The sequence below is a fragment of the Lissotriton helveticus genome, chromosome 8 (assembly GCF_964261635.1).
Source record: "Lissotriton helveticus chromosome 8, aLisHel1.1, whole genome shotgun sequence".
In the NCBI taxonomy this organism is placed as follows: Eukaryota; Metazoa; Chordata; class Amphibia; order Caudata; family Salamandridae; genus Lissotriton; species Lissotriton helveticus.
In genome coordinates this window covers 330,722,104-330,747,506 of record NC_136069.1, presented here as the reverse complement: position 1 = coordinate 330,747,506, position 25,403 = coordinate 330,722,104, and the positions used below count along the sequence as shown (strand labels likewise).

The window sequence follows — 25,403 nt, the reverse complement described above, 5'->3', positions numbered from 1 at the left end:
TTCGAGGCCAAACCGGAAGGCTTGACTCGCTGTTTCAGGACCGAGCCGAAAGGCGGGGCATTGGAATCGGAGTCTTGGTGCCTACCATGGCCTGATGGCACTGGTGGCCCAATGGCCTTTGTTGGAGTGGGTTTGGTGGGCAAAGGGGCTTTGTTACTCACAGCACCCTGTCCAGATGGAACATTGTGGGACTCCAGCTAGATCTTGAACTCTGAATCGGAGTCCTGAACAGAAAATACCTATGCCTCTTCCGACACCTCCACTTCTTGCTTGACATCTTCACCAAAGATATCGGGGGTCTCCTCAATAGTTTGCCGCTGCACGCCTCTGCGTCGAGCACGACTGCCTCTAAGAGTCTTTTTGGAACAGATCGACTGACACGCATCTCAGTCTTCCTCTTTATGCTCCTGGGAGAGACAGAAGTTACAGAATGGCACCTAGGACAGAATTGGAGGAACATCCGTTCCATCGATGATACACTCGATGCTGGATCATCGACTGGAAAGAGGAGACGAGCTAGGCCCGAAGGATAATGAAAGTTTTTTTTAGAAGTTTTTCTACACGCAGAAGGTTGGAAACACAATCGAAAATACCGACGGGTAAGTGAATTGTGAACCGAAGGGATCCTGATTAGGGGTTTCGAATCGTAGTGCTGCAATATACATCCGAACCAGATGGCGGAAATCAGGTCCATGGGCAAATAAGCTTTAAGTGGAAAAATACTATGTATCCTTTAAGGGAGCCAAAAATCTTGCCAACTGCCTGGTCTATTTTGAGGTTCTGATGAAGACATTAGATCTAAAAATCAAGAACTCCATTTCCTTTCAATCGTCTATATTTAGGGAGAAGGTAGTGTGGTTTCTGAAAATACAGCTAAGGCTGCACTGGTGTTAAAGTTAGGAACTCTTCATAATGTCACTGGATTGTCATTAACATTCATATACACTGAATAAGATAGCACACACCGTCCCTTACCCGAAGAGGAGGGACAGTCAAAGAATGAAGGCATGATAAGTTACCCAGCGTGGAATGAACAGCTACAATATATAAACAAGCATTTGCAATGCAATAGGTCTCGCATTAGGAAAGTTTGAGCTATTGGTATTGTGAATGACAAATATATTATTTATGTGTTGGTTTTGAAAATAGCGAAATTAATAGCTTTGTCATTTACAATGCCAATAGTTTTAACTTTCGCAAACGTGACACCTATAGCATTTGTAATGCAATATATGTTGTATTTACAGGACTTAGATGTATTAATATTACAAATAACAATGGCTTCATTTTTTAATAATTAATACTTAATTAAAACTTATTGTTATTTATAATGGCAATAGCTTAAACTTTTGTAAATAACTTTTGGGAAGATTATGTTCAGTGTATTTTATTGTGATGAAAATCCAAGAACAGAAGCGAAATATTAACATATTTTTGTGACATTTGTAATAAAGTTTGAAACATTGAGAGACCATATTAGAACCAGTTGTTGTTGAATGGTTGCACAGAGTGATGCTGTGGCGTTCAGTGGTGCTGAGTGATGCTGTGGCGTTCAGTGGTGCTGAGTGATGCTGTGGCGTTCAGTGGTGCTGAGTGATGCTGTGGCCTTCAGTGGTGCTGAGTGATGCTGTGGCCTTCAGTGGTGCTGAGTGATGCTGTGGCCTTCAGTGGTGCTGAGTGATGCTGTGGCCTTCAGTGGTGCTGAGTGATGCTGTGGCCTTCAGTGGTGCTGAGTGATGCTGTGGCCTTCAGTGGTGCTGAGTGATGCTGTGGCCTTCAGTGGTGCTGAGTGATGCTGTGGCCTTCAGTGGTGCTGAGTGATGCTGTGGCCTTCAGTGGTGCTGAGTGATGCTGTGGCCTTCAGTGGTGCTGAGTGATGCTGTGGCCTTCAGTGGTGCTGAGTGATGCTGTGGCCTTCAGTGGTGCTGAGTGATGCTGTGGCCTTCAGTGGTGCTGAGTGATGCTGTGGCCTTCAGTGGTGCTGAGTGATGCTGTGGCCTTCAGTGGTGCTGAGTGATGCTGTGGCCTTCAGTGGTGCTGAGTGATGCTGTGGCCTTCAGTGGTGCTGAGTGATGCTGTGGCCTTCAGTGGTGCTGTGGCATTCAGTGGTGCTAGGCGTTGAGGGGTGCTGAGGCGTTGAGGGGCTGAATGACCAGCACTGAATACTGTCTGCACAATAATATTGGATATTTACATCTGAAGAAGTGAACCATGCAGGGATAGTTGCTGCATTCTTCTCGTGTAGTACATTCTCTGTTGGTCTAATAAATACATTTCTGTCTCTATATTGTAATTAGTAGCGGACGCCTGATTACATACATGCAAGCGTGTAATATGACCAATTCTACTAGCCAGGTTAAATCCAACATGCAGTTAATGGAGAGCCTGCAATTAATGGACACGTTATCGCACCAATGACTTGCTGCGGGGGCGGGGCGGCTTTTATTAGAAGGAGGAGTTAAGCAGAGGAAATGGCGAGACACTCGAATTCAAGCATGACACGCTCTGACACAAAGTAAACACTCCGGAGCTGGCAACTTCACCACAGAAATAAAGTGTTGCCAACAATGCGTTGTCCACTGAGGTGAATAAAGAACAACCAAACTCAAAATTATCATAAAAACAACTGACCGCAAGAGTGGAAAGACTTCGGTCATGATTCCGTGGGGAGAGGAGGCGGATGTCACATGTGGCTGCTATGTTTCAGGCTCATAGAACGGGCGCCGATGTGCTGGCTCAATCGTGAGATAAACACTACATCACAGAGAGCGGCGAACAGTATGGAGTCAAAAAAATGTCATAAAAGTGAGTGCGTGCGTGCATTCCGGTGCACAAATGCGTGAGGTGTATGTCCGCGATCAGGCAAAGAAACGGTGTTCATTGAGATAAATAAATAAGAAACACGAGGGAGGAATGTTGGGGTAAATAAAGCTGGCCGAGCGCAAGCTGGGGAAGCTTCACGCTTAAATAGAAACGGTGTTCATTGAGATAAATAAATAAGAAACACGAGGGAGGAATATTGGGGTAATTAAAGCTGGCCGAGCGCGGGCTGGGGAAGCTTCACGCTTGAATGCCTGAAGTGTGGGAGGGAACTCGGGAAGCTTCAGATGCCTGGCTCGGGAGCAAACGGGAGCGAGGCTGATGGGTTTGTGCATGCGCGTCTCACATGAGTGCACCACATGCATTGGGATGAATCCGCTTGTTCAAGAGTGTGGTTTCCCTACAATTTGTCAGAGCTATATAATAGCTCGACCTAATAATAATTTTACTTCTATAACTAAGGATTGAGATAGCACAGTAAGGTTAGCACTATTTTATGTATTCATAAAGTGCCAAACTGGCAACAAACAGTTGAGACATTTTACCAACAGAGCAAAGAAACAAAATAGAAATAGAAATTTAGAAACCTAAGAACATCGCACTATCAATATGGGTTTTAACACTCTGTACAATAGTAAACAATTACTAATCCATAATTGGAAGGAAGAAAGAAAGAAATGTATCACTTACATAAAATCAAACTCAGTAAATAAATACTGACAGATGTTGAATGCTCTAAACTGGAGATATCCAAACAATCTCGATTTTTGCCACAGGTCAAGCGAGGATCACTAGCAATAAAGTTACGTACAGTGCTCATGGGCAGTACTACGAGCACTTTCATAATATTTATCTCAGTTGAGCAAAAAAAATGTTCAGTGTCCATATAAAGATTTGTTTTAATTATTTTAAAAATAAACCAATTATAATCAAAAGTCTCTAGAGTAAAATGTCCCTGAAAAGCCTTGTATTAAAGTTTTTAAAGGCGAAAAGAGAATAAAGGAGGGAAATGGAGCAAACAGATTTTTGACTCTAAAGATTGACACTGCTCACTTAAGGGAGAGATTGGCACTACTATTCTATTATGCCCCACACTGGCAGTAACTTCAGTTTGTTTTGAAGGAACCCTAGGATTCTAATGTTACGAGGGACAGGATACCAATGTTACCCCTCAAGGAGCAGCGTGGGTTGTCTGAAGACTTCCATGATTCTGAAGACTTCCATGATAGACACCTGGGATTACAAGTAAGGATTCCAGTTTTCCGTTTTTACAGATAAATACAGACACAAAACAACCTATTTCCCACCTGTATTTATTTTTAAAAGCAGAAAAATAAAGAAAATGGTGTTTGTTGTTAGTGACACTGTCTTGTCCTTCATGAATTCTAGGCCAACTGCTAAGCAGATAGACACCGTGGGGATTTAAAGGCAGAATGGGATTCCTTTAATTCCATCTATCTGCTTAGCAGTTGGTCTATAGAAGGTTGGATGAAAAGAGCATTTGGGAGTTAAGCTGGCAGTAGAACATTAGCTGAATGTAACACCCAACGGCTGAATTTTATGTATTCTTGATTTTTGGGAGAGGCGGGGAAAGCAACATTCAATTGTTTTGGTCTATTTTGCCTCTATGTGTTGCCATATGATGGCTCTGCCTGCATGTGATCCCGGCTTTGTTCTATAGAGATCTGATGGCGAGTATGCTGTGGTATGATGATTTTTGGATATAATACAATAAAATGTATAAAGTGCGCTGCTGCATCCTAAGAGGCGCACCGGCGCTAGCAGCTTAAAAGTGGAACAGGCAACTAATCAGACCAGAAAACAGGAGGCCTATACATCAAAGAGAAGTCTTCAAAAGCTTACAAAAAACTGGTTAGTTAAGAATGAAGCAGAGCGTCGAAGGCAATGAGTTCTAGGGTTTGGTGGTCAGGAAGGAAAAGGTTCAAGCACCTCTTCTTGCCTTGGGGACCCTGGGAAAACGTAAAGGTTTTTGTTCTTTGGAGCACAGTGATCTCCCCTGTTGGTAGGGAGGCAGTCTTTTTAAATATAAAGGACCTTTTCAGTTCTTTGAAATTGATGACACTAGCAATGTAGATTACGCAAGGAGGCGCAATCTACATTGAAGTCTGGATCTTCAGTATCAACCATGCTTCAGCGTTCTGAATTATCTACAGGCAATGTAGCAGATAAGATGGTAGACCCAGATATTGGTCTAGCTCTGAAGGTCACCAGTTGTAAGTGTATGGGGGACTGTTAGTGCCAAAGAAAAGTATCTCTGTTTTGTCAGAGTTCAGTTTGAGGAAATTAACATTTATCCATTCGCCAACGGCTCTCAGGCATCCCTTGAAAGCAGGCAATGCTTCCATATCCTTCTCCTGGAAGGAAAGCATCACCTGCGTATTGTCGGCGTACAAGAGCACCCTCACGCCACAAGTCTAGCCAGGGTGTTCAAGTAGATATTAAAAAGAGTCTGTTAGGGCAAAGCCCTGAGGCATCACACACAAGTAGCTTGGAGGAAGTGAAGGGAGGCAGAAAGACCATTTGAGATCAGTCCTCTAGATTTGACTTGAACCAGGTCCAGGTCCAGGCCAAGCCTTGAACACCCAAACTCCATAAACTTTCTAGGAAAATTGAAATGGGAGGTTATATTGAGGACCGCTGTCAAACCAAGAAGAATAACTGCAGCTGCCGCCCCATGATAGACACTGCCCTTAATGAATGCAGCAACCTCCAGAAGCACCGATTCCATGCTGTATCCTGCACGAAAGCACGACTGAGTGTTATGAAGCAGTTTATGTTCCAGAAAACAAGGTTGTAGGTTTGACCAACTACTCCATCATTTTGACAGCAGCAGGCAACAGAGAATTAGGCCTGAAGTTGCTATGCACCTTGGGGTCAGCATTACCTTTCTTCAGTAAAGGTAGTAGCAAGGCCTGCTTCCTACTCTGTGGCACTATGACTGCCTCCAAGGAGGCGTTCATTAATTTATTAAAGATGGGTTTGATCACTGGGGCAGTAAGTTTAAGAATATCCAGAGTGCATGGGTGAAGAGGTGACTCAGATTTACCATCTGCCCAGTAGAATAGAAGAGTCCTACAGGGAAATGGGTTCAAAATTAGTAAGTAACAGGCTAGGAGAATTACCCCGATCGGTGAAGGGGATAGGTGGATCTTGAGGGGGAACCTTGCCATAAGTCACTTGAATTTTATTTTTGAGAGGCGTTTAGAGACAACAAAAAAAAGAATTCACAACCCTGTAAAGTTTGCAGTGTGTATTAGAGGCAGCGGAATTAGAGGATGCAATAAACTCTTTATGCCCCTTGCGTACTTCTCTACGAACGTTTAGTGCTTTTATGTATACTGATTTTGCTTCTAACTTGAATGATTTCCTCAACCTGCGTTTAAGGTGCTTTGCAGTGTGACCTTTCTTTTAAAGCAGCCGTAAACCAGGGAGCTGAGGATTTTGATCTCATTTGAGATACTGTTTTTAAAGGAGAAATGTGGTCAAGGGGCAAGGACAGCCAGTTATTCACTCTAGCCAGGTCAGGGCATACTGCACCTGAGAGTTCGAGCAGGGTTGCTTGTAGTGCCTCAGAGTGCAGTGGTTCAGAAACTTGACTCCATGACCTGGAGACTTTCAGAAAAAGTCAGCTGCTGTTTCCTAGTGCACGCCCAGACAATGTTAAAATGTACCAGGAAGTTATCTGACCAAATTATTTTAATAACTGGATCCATCCAAATATTCAAGGAGTGAGAAAAAATAAAGTCTAGCGTATGACCGACCTTAAATGTCAGCCCCATCACATTTGGATTATCTATGTGCAAGTTAAAGTCCCCTAGCGGGAGGAAGTTTGAGCGGAGAATAGACAGTTGACCTATTATGTCCATTAGTAGGCCAAGAGATTCGGGTGAACAGTTAGGGGATCAGTAAAGTAATAGCCAGAGACCATAAAGGAGGGGCCAAGAGCCACTGCAAAAGATAGATCCTCACTGGTGCCCATATTTACAGGTTTTGAACTACAGCACTTGTAGGAATCTCTGTACACTATTGCCACCTCACTGCCCATTTGGTCTCCAGCCTGGAAAGATCGGGCGATATCCAGGAAGGAGAGTCCGTAAGCCAAGTTTCTGTCAGGAAAAGAAGATTGCATTTTTTTCCTGTGAATAGTTAGCTGATTTTGAAAGATTGTTTAGGTAGGGACCAACAATTGGTTAAGAAGCCGAAAGAGAGGCTTCCTCCTGATATATATTCACAGCCAAGGGCCTTTTGAATATAACTCGAGAGTCATTTAGGGAATTAAAGGAGAAACCCCAGGATAGTCAGGTAACCCTGTCATCCATGCTCGATCAATTGCAAACAATTAATTTATGGTTACAGTGGGACAAAATTGACAGATTTCTAACTGCAATTATTTCATCTTTAGAATATGCAATCGTAGAAGACTTGATAGACAAACCGGCAGCATTGCTGCCGCTGGGCGTGATCCAGGCACAGACCGGCTTGCCTTTGGCACGTCCACAGCATTTCCTGGCTTACAGTAAGGAAACCAGAGTTCCAACCACTAGAGCACGTCCCAACAAAAATGGTGCCTCTGTGGTGACTACCAGTAAAAATTGCACATTCCCGTAGTTAAAATAGATTTAAATTTTTTTAGCTGTCCCAATCCAATCACGCTCCACAAATTCAGTAAACAATAAAAAGCGCAGTAACTTTAAAAAAAACAAGCATTTACTAAGAGTCAGCCTCTGCATGCCCATGGCATTTCCGTTTTAAATATAATGAGGGAAACAAGAGTTCCAAATACAAGAGCGCATTCCAACACAGACTATGCCTCTGTTGTGGAACCAGTGAAAACTGCAGAAGCCAGAAGTTAAAAGAACAGATTTAAAAATGGTTAGTTGTCCCTATCCAGTCACCCTCCAGAAATTCAGCAAACAATAAAAAGAGCAAGCATTTACCAAGAGCCTCAATAGCCTGTGGGTATGTGAGAATGTTTAATGGTGAATGTGTGTGGACTGGACAGTAGAAGTATTGACGTCCAACAGTGAGTGTGAGGGCGAACAGTGGTGGCAGCATAGGTTTAGGACTGGGGCTGTGTGGGTTTATGATTGTGAGTGTGCTAGCATATGATGGCAGGTTTATGAGTGTTTGATAATGGGTGTACAATCAAAGAAGTGCAATATCAGATGGAAGGGGCATGGTGGCATACTGATGGCTGTGCCAATGTTTTACAGCGAGTATGGTCATATTTAGTTGTGTAAGCACTGTGGCAGGGTTGACGATACAGCACTGTGCCGCCTGCTCTGCTGCTTTTAAATTATAATTTTTTTTCTCCATCCTTTTGCTAGCGGACAGAGCATTCAGAGCAACAGTTTAAAAAAAAAAAAAAAAGAGATTGTAAGCTTAAAACAAAATTCAGAGTACCATTGAATACATACTCACAACATGTTGTATACCTCAGAAACAGCCAAACAGAATATCACCAACCAAGAAAAATCAATGTGTGACAGAAAGTTTGCATTGATATCAAATTTTGTGAAGCTTAATTCTGCAATTTTATTTGTACACAAACACATTTTGCTATAGAAAAATAAAAGGGATTTGTAGAAGTTACAAGTTTGAACTCAGACCACCCTTCAAATGTTTAAACCGCTTGATCAATCTGCATCAAATTTCACACATTATGGATAATGTTGTGCACATTCTTTCCCAAATTTGGTGCAAATTGGGCAAAGGAGGACAATGTTATTAACAAAGAAACATGATTTCTTCTGTTGCGAGTTGCTAACCTTACCTACAGCAGTACAACTGTGCATCATATATGTTTGTCTACATTGACATACATGTGTCTGCATTCTTTTGTTTCCATACTAACACCAAACTATACATTACAATTAGCTACACAACGTGCCACAGACAACCTTTAAAATGTTCTGCTATGTGAAATATCATTTCATAGTTTTACAAAGAAAGCGATGCCTTCGATAAACAAATTATTTTTTTCTTTTTGGACACTACAGTACCTGGGCAGTTTCCATTTTCAGTTTGTCAATGGCTAAAGCGTTTCTCTGCAATCCACTTGCAGCAACAGATAACAACTGCTTCAGAGCTTTAATGTCTTCCTGGACTTTCAGCATGGCTTTTGAGGACATTCGTGCAATCTCTTCCTGAACCTGTTTTTGCTCCTTAACAAATTTCCTGTAACAATAGGTAAATTCAATTTACAGCAGCAGAACTAGATCGTATTTTCTGTATACGCATTTCCATTACCTACCTGAATTCATCCCATTCATTGACCTTAGTTTTGGCAACTTTGTATATTTTTCCAGATTCCTTTCACTTAAGTATCCGTTTCTCTTTCAACTAAAAACACACATATATTACTCTGCTTCTGTATTTTGAATGCATTTCTTTCTGAAGCAGTTTTTGGGATTCAAGCCGATGATGCAAAAGGTGCTTGTATTAACACATGAGTTTGCCTAAGCACTGAGATTTAAGGGGGTATGCAGGGTTTGGTGTAACAGAGACTCTGCCATAAATTGACGATCTGCAGACATGCGACATTCACACCACATTTGGACAGGAGACATTACTAGGTTTCCACCACGATTTTAGAACTTTCAAACTGAAAGGTGCACACTTTAGTTGTCTAACAGTTTAAGCAGAGAAACAAGTGAAGCATTACATTAAGTGTGCCATATGCATTTTGTGCTTTGGGATGCTAGAGGCTGGTGGCTTCATTCCCACCAAAAAGCAGGTCTTGTCACAAACTTCAGCGACACATTGAGCCGATGAAACCTTTGCTGCTCAGAGACTTTCCAACAGTTACCATCCTTTTGTCCTACAAACCCTTTGGTGTGCTCGGAAGTACACAGGATGTTAAAATGTAGGGTTTTAGTATGGAGATTTAATGTCCATGAATGAATAGCATGACAGATGTTAGGTTTAATGCCCCATTAACATTAAGACCGAGTGATTAATATTAAGAACTCTTGCAAATTCCATTTTGGTGTCACAGTCTGGCCGTTAGGGCTGTGGGACTGGACGGAGAGATGTCCATTGTACACAAGTCACTAGAATAAGAAAGGATTCTTCATAAACTGTGTTGAGCAGTTTATTGAGTCATCTGCAGGAAACCGTTTGATAAAGGACAGGGATTTAAGTTCCATGTGTGGAAGATGGACAATGTACCTGCAATTAACTACTGTAGTAAATAGGTGGGAAGTGAGGATCCAAAGTGGAACAAAGTTAGAGAATGTTGTGGAATTAACAATAAAACAGACTCAATTGCCTGAACTGCAGCACAATCCAAAAACTTCTAGCGCTATCCCAATGTGGTAGTCAAGATGAAATCTAACATTCTGTGTTTAAGAAATTGGATATTAATGCAATTGGTCCTCAAGAAACTGAAGGGCATTTGCAATTGATGGAAAAAGCTTTACCTATCACGCCAAATAATTCAGTTTTCAAGCATTCAGTTTTAAGTCCATGCTAAAAGGAGAAAAACAGTCTGGTCCATATTCTATTATTTTCAGGCCGATTTTAAGGTAGGAAAACTGCATGTCTGGTGTAGAAATACAATTTTTGCTGAATAAATCTTCAAGGCCACTAGAAGTTCAAGGAGGGGTTTGTCACATTTACAGCAAGAGGACCATCTGCATCTCAAGGTTTGAACATGTTTAGGGGACCATGGCATATCAATAGACACTTAATATAAGCGTTGCGCTTGTTGGAATTATTTGTGTGTTACAAAAAAGGACACATGTATTCAGATAATATTTTTTTTGCAAGAGGGTGTAGCCCCCATCCCTTGTTTAAAATAGTAAACTCTTTATGCATACTGACCAGTGCCCGATTCCCACACAACTTGAGCAGCTACTTACACATTCAGGTGTTTAAATATGAAAAGTATCAGGCAACAGCATTTCACAGCATTAAATTATAAAGCAAAAAACACATTTGTTGTGATACATGTACCATACAAATAGATGACAATTAGGGCAGGATTACAAGATTATCCACAGATCTCAGCGATGACAATGCCTACAGAAGCACATCCCAGGTTGGCACCATCAATTAAAAAGTAAATCAGACATATACTACAGTTAATTCCAGTCATCCCACATTTGCCAAAATGTAGCAAATGAGTGGAAACTAACTACAGGCAACACAAGACTAATGAATCAAAAATGTCTGGCTAAAAGAGGTGTGCAACTAAAGAGATCTTGGAGGAGGGGCAAATGCAAGGCAAAAATGGCCAATCGATGAAAACCAATACGTACTGGAAAGTGTCCACATCTTGACAGATGAGAAGAGGTAGGTTTTCATCTTTTAGTGCTTTACTATCTCTGTAAAGTAAAACAATTTTAATTATATTCCAAGTGGTACTCAAAAATAGTTTGAAATATACACATAAGAATTGCTTGTCCTGACTTTTATAGATGCTTAAGTACATAAAACAGTGATGGATGGAATGCCTGAATTATTCTCAGCCAGTGGTAATCACTCAGGCCGCATCCCAATCCATCGCTATTTTGCACATCATGCCACCTCAGCAAATCAGTCCGGTTCGCGACAAAGTCTTTATACACAATTTTTGCCCTTGTATGCTAATCTCTATATAATCCTCTTGCCTTGCATTATAATACACCACATGCATACATTGAGGATACTATAATTAAATACCATGTCATTCAGACTGTTAACACCCAGCTAAGAAGAGGAAATAGAATGGCTAGTCTACTGAAACAAGGGGAAAAATAGCTCATTAGATTGGGAGCAGTAGATAGAGGCTTGAATATTCACAGTAAGTTGTGTAACTTTATGGATTCAAACTAAAGGTTGGGGGTGGCCATAGAAAAAGCAAAGTCTCTATTTTGGTTCGTATTTTCTGACAGGTTCCTATACATTTGGGTTTTGCATTTTTCTAAACGTGGTCATCTAAATGATTCTTAAACTGCTCATGTTTGTTGTGATAGTCTCCTTATTTACCATGTCTTTTCACACTTGAAATCATTTCATGATTCGTACAAGTTGTTTAACGTGCATGTTCACTATTTGATATGCTTTGTCTCGTGGTTACTAACTGGCATATATTTTAATTTGAAAGGCTTTTTGTAACTGATTAACATCTTGTGTAGGGACACAGCTTTCCTTATGGTTGTTGTGCCTCTATACTTGCGGCTAGTCGTGAAGAACAAGTTACTTCCCTTTGGTACGATGTATCTGTAAGAGATCTATATTAGTTGTAGATTCTTTACCTTAGAATTACCCCCAGGCGCCAGACTGGATCTGGAGAAATCTTTTCGTGGCAGTACCCCTGCATGTCCGTAGGTGGCGTCAGTCAACACTCCGCTGTCATCGATGCGATTGCTGGGATGACGTTGCGGTGTCTACTTGGACTCCACCTCTGCGTGCTGACATCAGTTCTGACACAACTTTCCACACCAGAAGCGCAGCCATGCAAGACACTGACCACTGGTGCACAGAACTAGGGCCCTGCAAGGAGTACCTATCCCTAGAAGTTAGTTCACAGACCGGGGAGGATGGGTGGAGCAGTAAGGAAGCTATAACTAATATACATCTCTTACAGATACATTGTTACTGAAGATAAGTAACTTCTTCATCTGAAAGAGACAATTAGTTATAGATTCCTTACCTTAGAATCGATACTCCAGCAATACCAGCCCCGGAGGTGTGTCTGTGAACTAAGTTCACACCAGGAAGTCCTGGAGAACAGAACGGCCGAAAAAGCGGTCTCTCCGGCTGTCCAGGCAGTAATGCTTTGTAAGCGCGTGCAAAGATGGCCACGTGGCTGCCTTGCAGAGGTCAAGTAGGGGAACACCACGTCCCAAAGCAGTAGTGGCCTCAGTCGCCCTGGTAGAGTGGGCAAGCAGGCCTATTGGAGGTTGCTTTTTAGCTAAGGAATAGCAGATCTTAATGCATAGGACAACCCATAGAGAGATCGTACGTTTGTACACTGCCCGACCTTTCTTGGCATCCACATAATCCACGAAGAGCTGATTATCCACCCGGAAATCTTTAGTGCGGTCAAGGTAGAAAGACAGTGCACGTTTTGGGCCCAGACGGTAGAGTCTCTTTGGAAGGGTGCAGAGGCGTGAACGTGGTAGGCAATGTGATGGTCTGACCTATGTGGAAAGAGGGCCTATTACGGAGGACTACTCTGTTCGAATGAACAGCAAGAAAGGGAGGTTTGGAAGATAAGGCCTGAAGCTCACTCACCCGGCGAGCAGAGGTGATGGCAAGCAAGAAAGCAGTCTTGAAAGTAAGGAGATGAAGAGGACAATTATGTAGTATCTCAAAGGGAGCACACATATGATAAGTGCAACAAGATTCAAGTCTCACTAGGGCATTACGAAAGGCGGAGGAAGAAAAAGATGAGTAATGTCCCTTCAGGAATCTGTTAACAATAGGGGACTTAAAAAGAGAAGGCTAATCAGGAAGGCGAAGTAAGGCCGAAGGATAGCCTTTAAGAGTGCCCAGAGCAGAGCCCTGCTGGGCCAAAGAAAGAATGAAGTGGAGGACCTCTGAAAGAGGGGCAGAAAGGGGACCCACATCCTTTGCTGTGCACCATGCCATAAATGTGTTCCATATCCTGGCGCATACAGCTTTAGTGGAGGGACGCCTGGCTGCCAAGAGGAGATTACAGACTTCGGGAGGAAGATCAAAAGCGGTCAACTGTCGCCGTTCAATCTCCACACAAGGAGGTGGAGGCTGGAAAGGTTCGGGTGGAGGACCGTCCCCTGCTGCTGCAACCAAAGATCACCCCGAAGAGGCAGTCTGATCGGAGGATCGATGGCCATGCTCAAGAGCTCGGAGTACCAGGCTCTTCGTGCCCAGTCTGGAGCCACAAGAATGACTTGGGCCCGGTTGCGCTTTATCTTCTTCAGCACTCTGGGCAGAAGTGGTACAGGCGGAAAGGCGTACATGAGGCCGCAATTCCACTTGCGACGAAAGGAGTCACCGAGCGAGTGCCGCCTTGGAAACTCAAACGGTCAGAACTGCTGACATTGCACATTCTCTTCGGTGGCGAATAAATCTAACCAAGACTCTCCCCACTGCGCCACCTCCGAGTGAAGACGCCATTCATGATCCATCATGCACGAGCGGCTGAGTAAGTCCGCCCTGGCATTCAGGAAACCTGCCAGGTGTTGAACCACTAGAGACATGCCCCGATGGTCCAGCCATGTCCAACAGTGAAGAACCTCTTGACAGAGGGTCTACGACCCCACAGCGCCCTGTTTGTTGTAGTACCACATGGCGGTGGTGTTGTCCGTGAACACCTGCACTACTCTTCCCTTGACAAAAGGAAGGAATGCCTTCAGTGCAAGACAAATCGCCTAGAGCTCCAAAAGGTTGGTGTGGAGCCCGAACTCCGCCTGAGACCAGAGGCCTCTGATCTACGCATCCCCCATGTGGCCACCCCATCGAAGGAGTGACGCATCCGTCACTACTGTGAATTCTGGTTGGGGAAGGGAGCGGGATCTGCCGTTGACCTAGTCCTGGTTCGTGAGCCACCACTACAACGGACTTGCAGCCCCCTCCACGTTTTGGACGACATCGGAAAGATTCCTCTGATGCTGCGCCCACTGGAACTTCAGGTCCCACTGCAGAGCACGCATATGCCACCTGGCATGATCCACCAGCAGGATGCAGGAGGCCAAGAAGCCTCAAGGTCAGTCTCACTGACATCCTGGCTAGAGGATGAAACATCAGTATCATAGCCCAAATATCCCGGGCTCTCTGCTCGGGAGGATAAGCCTGAAACTGCTCCGTATCCAGAACTGCTCCGAAGAAAATGAGCTTCTGAGAGGGAATTTGGTGTGGCTGCAGCACATTGATAGTGAACCCCAGCGAATGCAGGGGGTCCTCTGTAGTCTAGAGGTGGGAAACGACAACCTGGGGCGAGGGGGATTGGAATTAAGCCCTGCAATATTTCACATGGGGTGCCTGTGACCTATCATCCCGTTGCCATTTTCATACTTTGTACAACTTCCCTCCCTCAAATAAGACACCAGGACCGCACAACTCCACACTACATGCATAAAGTACGCCTCTGCTGCACCACACCAAGGGCACCTGTCTGACCGGGAGGGATAAATGGCGTGAAAGGTTTTAGGAGAGAGGTATGCCTGTTGTACGTAATTATACTATACGCGCCTAAAGGGCACCTTTGAGCTCCTTGTGCACATCTCCATGTGCACCCTATGCCAATCCAGTGGCGTCAACACATCACCGAGCACCTCTTCCCAGCTACTGTGTGCTTAGAGGCGGTTTCGGGTAAGTCGTCTCGTAGGGTCCTATAGGTTATGTGCTATGTTTTTTCATCCCCCTGTCATATCTAGCAACCAGTCTTTGTAAAGGCACTGGCTCCTCAGTAAAAAAGGGCGAAATCTGACGCGCTGTGATTGATATCTTGGCGGATTGATATCTTGGCGGATTGTAGGTATTATTCGGAATCCAACGCGAATGAGTATCGTGTCAGATGTAACCGAATCAAATGCCTGCTCGATGTCAAGGAAAGCTAGCGCATTAGAACCTTCCCGTAGACTAGGGGCACGGATAACACAATACAGTCCGGGCAAATTATACATGATGCTGCTCTTTGAGATGACCCAGCACTGATAAGGGTAGGCAGATACAGGAGCAGTCTGGCAGCCAAGACGGCTCAGTATTTTTATGTCAACATTTAAAATAAGACGTCACCTCCACTAGTACCTTGCCTGGTTTTGGCACCAGCACCACAAGCGCCTCACATATAGTACCGAGGAGGCATCCACGTTGGTGCGCCTCCTGTAGCCCATCAGCCACCACACTGGCATATTTATGGTAACATTCTGCCGGAAAGCCATCTCACCGTGGGTTTTTTGCTGTTTCCGAAAGTCTCAATGATGCTAGTATCTCATCTTTCATTATGTCTGCATCAAGCGATTCCCGGTCTTCTGACCTCAGCATGGGGACATTCAAATCTGCCAGAAAGTCCACCCCCAGGTCATCCGATCTGGTCCCTCTTTGTGTACACCCGCTCAAGACTAATCTTGAACACCTAATTTATAGCTGCCTGTGAGTTAACTAATTACTTCCACTATACCATAAGGCCAAAACCGGCTCACAAGACTCATGCTGACTCATCAGTCATGCCAATATGGCTCCAATCCTATGCCCCTTGGCATGCAATCTCTGCCGATATGCAGTGTACGTTTGTTTTTCTAGACTGTACAAGTCATCGAATACAGTACTACAGGTGCTTCTCCGCTCTTAAAACTTCTGGGGTTGCGCCAGGTGCACCCCATCAATGACAAGAAAATGTTTTCTACCCATAAGCAGTGTAAGCAGACATTCCCCTCCCCCCCTCCCACCCCCAAGAGTAGCACCTTCATTGCATCCCAATTGTGTACCCTGCTCCTTTAACTACCCCAGTACTACTGGAAATAACGAGTGAGCTCCTGCTGCACCATAGGCGCAAACGGTTGGTCCGTCAGTGCCTCGGAACACAAACACCATAGTCCCCTCACGAGGCCAACCAGATGCAGGGAATGATCGGATATATATCGCACCAGGTAGGCAGCCTCTCAGACTTGTTCAGCAAGCCCCGAGGTAAGAATGCAATAGTCGTACCTGTAACTTGGATGTCTCTCCCTCCACACATTCAACAGGCCTAGGCCCTGCATCAGTTTACACAGCTTGCCAGTCATTTGGGGTTCTGTGTTTTCCTGGAGGAGTCGGGGGGGGGGGGGGGGGGGGGGGGGGCTTGGGGGGGGCTTACGATTTAACATCCCGTTAAGCCCACAATTGTAATCACCCACCAGTATCATGTCAGTGGTCAGAAACGGGGCGGCGGCCATCGTCATGTCAGTGAAGAAGCGTGGACAGTCCAGATTAGGAGCGTACACACTCACAAAGTATCTCCCGCCCAACCAGGACTTCAGACAAAACAACAAATCGACCCTCACCCAAATCAAAACATCCAGTGCATAACCAGAGTATGACGTAGCAAATAATTGCCCCCTCCAGCGTCTACGTAAACTGGGAATGAAATCTCCCTCCAAACATGAATTTCCTGCAAAACGGCCACAGACTTGAAATCATTTGAGGTATGCATACATTCTCCACCGTTTTCTCAAGGTGCACCAGTTCCCTGACATTCCATGTTAGGAATGTAAATGTGCATCAGCCATCATTATGCCATACAGGCTTGGCACAAAGTCTGAAAAAAACAACCACCACCATGCCACACACCGAAACATCCAATCACATGAGCTGCCACATTCCCCTTGAAACTGTATCAAACAGAACTACCCCTTTCCCCAACTCCCCCCACCCCTTGGGCAGCACCACAAACTTGCCATGCCTAACCGCAAGAGGCACATGAACCTCAGTTCCCTCCCTATACCCAGTATCCTATTTGTGATCAAACCAGGAATACAAATAATGAACAAGTAATACGCTATGCTAGAGATCCATACTCTGTAGCAGTCGCAAGGGGGAAATACCTGCAATCCAGCACAGCTTCTAGATTCCTGGTCCCTACATCTATAGACTATCCACCGTACCCCGTCCAGCTTAGTAAGAAACTAACATACTGCAGTGACACCCTTGGTACCCTACCCTCAGACACAGATGAGCGCATTCCTCATATTTCTATCATGCGAGAAACACAGTCAGCACAGGCTGCCAAGCAATTATACACTTTGGCAACTCATGAAATGGTCCCACATTACTTAAATCTTGAGTAGGGGCCTGTAAGGTCGGACCCAAAGGGTCTCCCACTGAGCAACTCTTGACATAATGTCTGTGCCATACTTGGGCCACTTCGTCTGTCCAATCAGGAGTCACCGGTTGCTGGCATTGCCTCGGTGTCTCATTTTACCATCTGAGCATACCACAATACGTCCCATTTGTGTCAGAGAGCCAGCATGTCCACTTCTCCCAGCTTGCCTCCACTGACGTGTCGACTTTCATTTCTCATTTGGGGTCAACATCCCAGACCGATCTGACCTATAAGACGGGAGCCCGTAAAGGTACCCACCCAGTCACTGGCCTCAAATGATGTAAAGAAAAAATGTACCTTTCCCAGATGGATTACTCAGAACTTTGCCGGGAACATCAGGCTGAATCGTAGATTAAGACCACATAGTCTTTGTTTTGACTGCCAGATAAGATTTCCGTTGGTTTTGGATTTTCAAAGTATAGTCCGGGAAAATAGAAATTAAGTGACCTTTGAATTTGGTGTGTACTTCACTCGCATCGGTTACAGGATTGCCCTGTAATTAAACAGATGGGCAATATGGGCCCTCAGTGGTGCACCCAGGCATGGTGGTTGAGTCAAGGCCCTCTATTCCGGTCGTATTCAGGGCCCGCTTGTTAATGCCTGGGTCGTTCTCCCAGGTACCATAGCCCGAGCAGCCCGCAATTTGCACAAATCCGATCAGAAGCGCAGGAGCACAGTTCAAACATTTAGCCACAGACAAGGAACCCAGACTGGGGAATCCTTATATGGCAATTATGAAGTAAATGTAGGTACAGGAGGCCAGGGAGCCACCACTGAAGGGTCAGCGTACAGTGAATATAGGTTGCCAGGCCGTCATTGCAGGTCTGGATTATTTCTCTCAAGCAGCTTCCACTACCTGCCTATAACCCAGCTTCTCAGAAGCCCACCGAAGCGAGGATCAGGTTCAATCCATTGGGGCCATAGCTCACTGGGAAAAGAGACGGGGGTTGGGTTCCGAGAACCCCTGGTAGCACTATCCCCAAGTATCGAACAAGGGGGCAGTGTCCCAAGCAGCAACACTAATAGTGCACAGTCTCATCACAGAAGGCCTCCAACATGTGCCCTAAGCCAACCGCTGCAGTTACAAGTGGAGGAATATCCCCTCACGGCCGCCTCGCATATGGGCAGGACCGAGAACCAGCGCCTGGGCTCAGCCCGCAGTCCGGCTTGCGCTATGCTCCACGAGGGCACAGCTGCTCATGCAGCACAGTCACAGGCACCAGGCAAGGATGTGCCACAAGGTCAACCAGGCAGGTTGTACAGAGTGCAAACCAACCCCAGTCCTCCCCCCACCCCCCATCTCATCACGTAAAGCCACACGTCCTCCAGGGAGAAGCGGCAATCTGATCAGCAGCATCAGGAGCAGCGGTCAGAGAATTCCATTATAGGGCTTCCAGGTAGCCCTTCACTTGGTGCGATGGTCTCACTCGCTCATATCACATTTAAGCACCAGGCTGCAGCAGTCACATCCGGAGAAGGCCGTGTCGGGAATTGCAGGGTTGGGTCCAGGGGTCAGGTAAACAGCGCCCGATACACAACCAAGCTGGGACAGCAACTGTGGAGGGGGAAGAAGGGGGTCTTTTGATTCTGGATGGTCAGTGGGTAACAGGATATTGCCAGATAATTAGGGTTTATGGCGGAGCCTTGCTAGAGTGCTTCCGCCATCTTGGCAAACCAAGCAACGCCCCACTATCCTTGGCCTGTTTGTATATATATATATTTTTATTTTTTTTACTGCTGTACTAACGTCTGAATCTTTAGCTTATTGAGTTATTGTCTTTCAAAGTAACGTACTGATTTGTACACGTTCTATACTGCCTTGTGATATGTGCAATGTGTTTTTTTCTTCCTTTTCTTTACAGTGAGACTTCTTTGGTGCAGTTGATCCACAGTCTTGCCGTCTCTGGCAAGTGAGAGGTATCAATTTTGAGTACATAGGTCTTTGTATGTTTTGTATTGATTGACTTTTCCATCCAGATTACTAAATTCCAGTATTTTTACTTTATTTGATAAAGCCACAGTTTATTACGTATTTTACAGAGTTGGTTATTGTTGACTTATTTGTTGTGTTACTTTTATTAGCAAGGATAATGTCTAACCGCAGGTTGTTGGTTTGCTTTTCGTATCTACCTCTGACCATGGTTCTGACAATGACTCTGCATCTGAGGAACAGGACAAAGTCCAACGTTCGGGCAATGAATTTTCTGTCCTAGAGGAGTTGTCTCATGATGAAGCCACTATCAGTGAGGAGGAAGTGCCTCTTTTAGAGGCGGACACAGATATGATGATAGTGCAGCAAGAGTAATCTGGGTTGCAGCCTAAGGCTGAAAGGCATCCCATTGTAAGTGCTGAACTCTTGGTTGCCCCAAACATGATCCAGCCTGTGTTACCTGCCTTTACTGGTGTTGCATGGTGTAGAGTCAATACTGAAAACATTATCGATAAATTCCTTATAATTGTTTATGGATGATGTATTTTTGGGTTATATTGTCAACCAGGCTAATTTCAATCAGAGTACTTGTAAAGCGCGCTACTTACCCGTGAGTGTCGTATGGTGCTGCGAGGGGGGAGGGAGGGGGTAGCCTGCTACTATTCGAAGAGCCAGGTCTTGAGGAAACTTCTGAAGGTGAGAAGGTCTTGGGTCTGCAGTATGTGGGTATGGAGGGTGTTCCAGGTCTTGCTGGCGAGGAAGGAGAAGGATCTGCCGCCGAAGGTCGTACGTTGGATGCAGGGGACAGCGGCGAGGGCGAGGCTGGAGGAGCTGGCGGGTGGGGGTGTGGAAGCTGAGTCTGCTGTTCAGGTAGGCTGGCCCGGCGTTGTGGAGTGCTTTGTGTGCGTGGGTGAGAAGCTTGATGGTGATCCTCTTGTCGACGGGGAGCCAGAGTAGGTCTCTCAGGTGGGGGGTGATGTGGCTGCGGCGGGGGACTTTGACGATCAGTCGGGCGGACGAGTTTTCGATGCGTTGTAGTCGTCGTAGGTGTTTGGCTTGGATTCCTGCGTAGAGTGCGTTGCCGTAGTCCAGTATGCTTCTGACGAGGGCCTGTGTCTCCGTTCTTCTTGTTTGTCAGATTTCACTTGTAGATCATGCGGAGGGTGTTGTAGCAGGAGGAGGAGACTGCGTTGACCTGTTTAGACATAGAGAGGGAGGAGTCTAGGATGAATTCTAGGTTGCGTGCATGGTCAGTGGGTGTTGGTGCTGTTCCCATTGTGGTCGGCCACCAGGAGTCGTCCCAGGCTGAGGGGGTGGGTCCGAGGATGAGGACCTCCGTCTTGTCAGAGTTCAGTTTCAGACTGCTGCTCCTCATCCAGTGGGCGACGGCCTTCATTCCCTTGTGGAGGTTGGTTTTGGCGGTGTGTGGGTCCTTGGTGAGGGAGAGGATGAGCTGGGTGTCGTCGGCATAGGAGATGATGTTGAGGTCGTGATGGCGGGTGCGAGAGGGGCCATGTAGACTTTGAACAGCGTCGGGATGAGCCCTGGGGGACGCGGCAGATGATGTCAGTGGCTTCGGATCGGAAGGGTGGGAGGCGGACTCTCTGGGTTCTGCCTGAGAGGAAGGACGTGGCCAGTCAAGGGCCTTCTCTTGGATTCTGGCTTCTAGGAGGCATGTCTTTAGAGTGCAACGGCATACCGTGTTGAAGGCGGCTGACAGGTCCAGTAGGATGAGGGCTGATGTTTCACCGTTGTCTAGTTGGTGCCTGATGTAGTCTGTGGCGGCGATGAGGGCTGTCTTGGTGCTGTGGTTGCATCTGAATCCGGACTGGGACGGGTCCAAGATGTTGTCTTCCAGGTGGCGGGCCAATTGTATGTTGACGATTTTCTTGATGACCTGTGCAGGGAACGGGAGCAGGGAGATAGGCCGGAAGTTCTTGAGGTCCGCTTTGGGCTTCTTGAGGAGGGTGTTGATTTCGGCGTGCTTCCAGCTTTCCGGGAATGTCGCTGTTTCGAAGGAGATGTTGATGACCTTCCGTAGTTGGGGTGCGATGGTTGCGTCTGCTTTGATGAATGTTGAACACGTGGTGTGGGCACGGGTCTGACAGAGATCCTGAGTGGATGGACTTCATGACCTTACGTGTCTCGTCGTCGTTGGACCAGGAGGTCAGGCGGTTGGCGGTGTTCACAGGGGAGGTGGAGTCTGGCGTAGTTAGGGTGGTCGTGGTGTTGAAGCTGTCGTGGATGTCAGCGATCTTGCGGTGGAAGAAGATGGCTAGTGAGTTGCACAGTTCTTGTGAGGGCGGGATGTCGGAGTTATCGCTGGGGTTGGAGAGAGTTCCTTTACGATGCTGAAGAGCTCTTTGCTGTCGTGTGCGTTGTTGTCCACGCGGTTTTTGAAGGAGGATCTCTTGGTTTATCTGATGAGGTGGTGATGTCTGCGGGTGGCGTCTTGTGGGCTGCATGGTTGTCTGGTTTACATTCGTGGAGCCATATCTTCTCCAATTTGCCGGCATGCGCGTTTGGAGGTCTGAAGCTCATAGGTGAACCAGGTGGCTCTTGCTGGCGTGGCTGTTGGAGTGTTTCTTGAGCGGGGCGAGGGTGTTGGCGCAGTCGCCAATCCACTGTCTAATGCTGAACAGTATTTTAGGGACAATAGTGCCCCACTCTAGAGCTACCCGGTGGACTCCCACAAATCTGGCTGAGTTGAAGTAGTTCTGGGGTCAAACTTATTTGATGGGATATATAAGAAAGTTGTTGCTGCCTTCATACCGTTCTACTAGTCCCTTGAGGTCACGGCCATATTTCCAGCACCCATGAGTTGTGATTGGTATTCGCTTCTGCTTCTGATGCTGTATTTTGCTGATAACGCTTCAGCATTGCCACAATATCACCCTGATTGTCACAGTCTCTTCAAGATTCAGCCTGTCCCTGATCATTTTGTAGAACGCTTTTCAGAGATCTATGTTCCAAGGAAAGACAAGGTTTGGGATGAGTTGTAGGCCGTGTTCAAGGGCCATTTGGCTTTCAGGTAGTACATTCCTAGCAGGAAGGCATGTTATAAATTGAGATGTATATTCTGAGAGAGTAGTACTGGAAAGGTTTGTAATTTCAAGGTGTACACTAGTATGGATTATTCTACTGACACCCCCTGGTTGTTTGTCCACTTCTGAAGTCAGAGAAAAAAGTAGTGTGGTAACTTGGTAATGGACGTTTTAACGAAGGTCACCATTTATATGTACATAACATCTACACTGATGTGCAGTTGTTCAAAGAATGGAAACTGATGTATGTGGCATAATCTATTCTAATGGTATAGGCTACTCAAAAGAGTTTGTATGTAAAAATAAACTTCAGAGGAACAGTGCAGTGCCTTGGATAGTGATTAACTTCTAGCAGTACATTTTTCAGACAGGAGAGATGTCCACATGATGGGAACCATTCATGATGAAAGTACTTCACCTGTGACTGTTTGGGGTCAGGTTGCTGAAGTCCACAAGCCTGTGTGCCTGTTAAGACTACAATAAGCAAATGGGTGGTGTAGATAGAGTAGATCAGAGGTTGGAGCCTTACAGTGCTGTTCGATAGTCATACATTTGGTATAAGAAGTTGACTTTTCATTTGGCAACCTTCAACGCTTTTGTTGTATTCAAGGATTGCTCTCTAGATTCAAAGATTACTTTTGCTCAGTTTTAGAAGTCCGTAATAGGCAGCCTTGTTGCAGTGGAGCAGGCAAGGGTTCCTAGAGTTGGAGTGGTGGAGGATGGGGCTAGATTGAAAGATCGCCTCTTTCCGGATTACATTTCTCACATCCCAGAAAGAAAAGGAATACACTACTTACCAGTATGCGTCTGTTCTTGGCATGTAGGGCTGCTGACATTCATATCTGTGCATAGATCGCCGCCTAGTGTTGGTTCGGGATGATTGCACTTTGTCGTCTTGGAAGAGTCTTCGAAGTATCACGAGATAGGTGACTCCTCCCCTGGACTACAGTGCGCATGGGCATCTTCTCCATCCTCCGATTGTTTTTCAGCATTGTGGCAGAGATGGAGATAGGAAAGTAAGAGATGGCCATGCCAGAGATAATGCTGCAGCCGCGACAGGCACCGGGGAGGAGGGTGGGCGATATGAATGTCAGCAGCCCTACATGCCATGAACAGATGCATACTGGTAAGTAGCATATTCCGTTCGAGGCATGTGGGCTGTTGAATTCATATCTGTGCACAGACTGAATAGCAGTATCTCCTCCAGCGGTTGCCACCTGTGCCAGCTGCAGCAGTTTGGAAAAGAGTTTGGAGGACAGGCTGGCCTACAGCAGCTTGCTGTTTTGCTTGCACGTCTACACAGTAGTGTTGAATGAACGTGTGGAGGAATATTCCCTAGGAAAGCCATGGATGTCCCCATTTTCCGTGTAGAGTGTGCTCTAGGGTGGACGGTTAAAGTGCGTTTAGCTTTTAGATAACATATTTGAATGCATTTAACTATCCACCTGGCTATTCCGGACTTTGAAATAGGATTTCCCTTGTGTTGTGGTGCAAAAGCAACAAATAGTTATTTTGTTTTTCTAAATGATTTAGTTCTGTCCACATAACGAAGTAGAGCTCTTCTTGCATCTAGTGTGCGTAGGGCTTTCTCAGCTACGGACTGTGGATTTTGAAAGAATACCGGCAGTTCAATTGCTTGATTGATATGGAAATTGGATACAACGTTAGGCATGAATTTAGGGTTGGTTCTAAGAACCACCCTGTTAGCATGTACCTGCATGAAAGGTTCTTGAATTGTTAGTGCCTGTAATTTGCTCACTCTTCTGAGTGAGGTAATGGCAACTAAGAATGCAACCTTCCACGTCAAGAATTGTAGTTCGCATGAGTGTAGAGGTTCGAAAGGAGGTCCCATGAGTCTGGTAAGCACTATATTTAGATTCCAGACTGGGGAAGGGGGGTGTCTTGGAGGGATCACCCTTTTTAAACCCTCCATGAAGGCTTTGATTGCTGGTACTCTAAACAGTGAAAGGTGTTGCCTGTTTTGACGGTATGCTGCTATAGCAGCAAGGTGTAGTCGTATAGAAGAGTATGCTAAGTTACATCTTTGTAAATGCAGCAGATAACATATAATGTTTTGTATGGAAGCGTCTAATGGGTTGATTTGGTTATTGTTGCAGTAAATAACAAATCTCTTCCATTTAGCTGCATAGCACGCTCGTGTGGTTGGTCGTCTTGCCTCCCTAATGATGTTCATGCAGTCTGTTAAGGTATCCGAACTCTAAGACCTCAGGAGCCAGATCGCTAGGTTCATCTGATTGGGATCTGGGTGTCTTATTTCTCCATTGTTCTGAATTAGAAGATGGGGAGCAAGGCACAGTCTTTGATGAGGAACTACTGAAAGTTCCAGGAACTTTGTGTACCATGGTTGTCTCGCCCATGTGGGAGCAACTAGGATTAGTGTGAGTGAGTGTTGCCGCAGTTTGCGTGCCACCAGCGGGATCAGCGGTGCTGGGGGAAAAGCGTACGCAAATTTGCCTGACCAGTTCATCCATATCGCATTGCCCAGTGACAATGGATGTGGGAACCTGGCGGCAAAGTATTGGCATTTGGAGTTTTCTTTTGTGACAAACAGGTCTACCTCTGGGTGACCCCACTCTTCGAAGAATGGCTGGAGAACTTGGAGGTTAATCTCCCATTCATGTATTTGTTGGTTGTACCTGCTGAGCAGGTCGGCACTCTGATTGTCCTTCCCTGGAAGGTGTTCTGCGAGGAGAACATTTTTGGGGGGAATCGCCCACTTCCATATGCTCTGTGCCAGATGGGACAGCTGTGGAGAGTGCGTTCCTCCCTGTTTCTGGATATAGTACATTGCGGTCAT

At 45.6% G+C, this 25,403-nt stretch overlaps 1 protein-coding gene across 2 annotated transcripts in view; it reads right to left on the bottom strand.

Moving 5' to 3' along the window:
- NUP58 (nucleoporin 58) overlaps nucleotides 1–25,403 on the bottom strand; it is a 429,593-nt gene that overhangs the window by 241,966 nt on the left and 162,224 nt on the right. For both annotated transcript variants that reach the window (XM_078657110.1, XM_078657109.1), the window contains exons 8-9: nucleotides 11,103–11,168; nucleotides 8,844–9,018 (exon numbers count right to left, since the gene is read on the bottom strand). In XM_078657110.1, coding sequence (XP_078513236.1) covers nucleotides 8,844–9,018; nucleotides 11,103–11,168 — 241 coding nt within the window. The remainder of the gene's footprint in view (nucleotides 1–8,843; nucleotides 9,019–11,102; nucleotides 11,169–25,403) is intronic.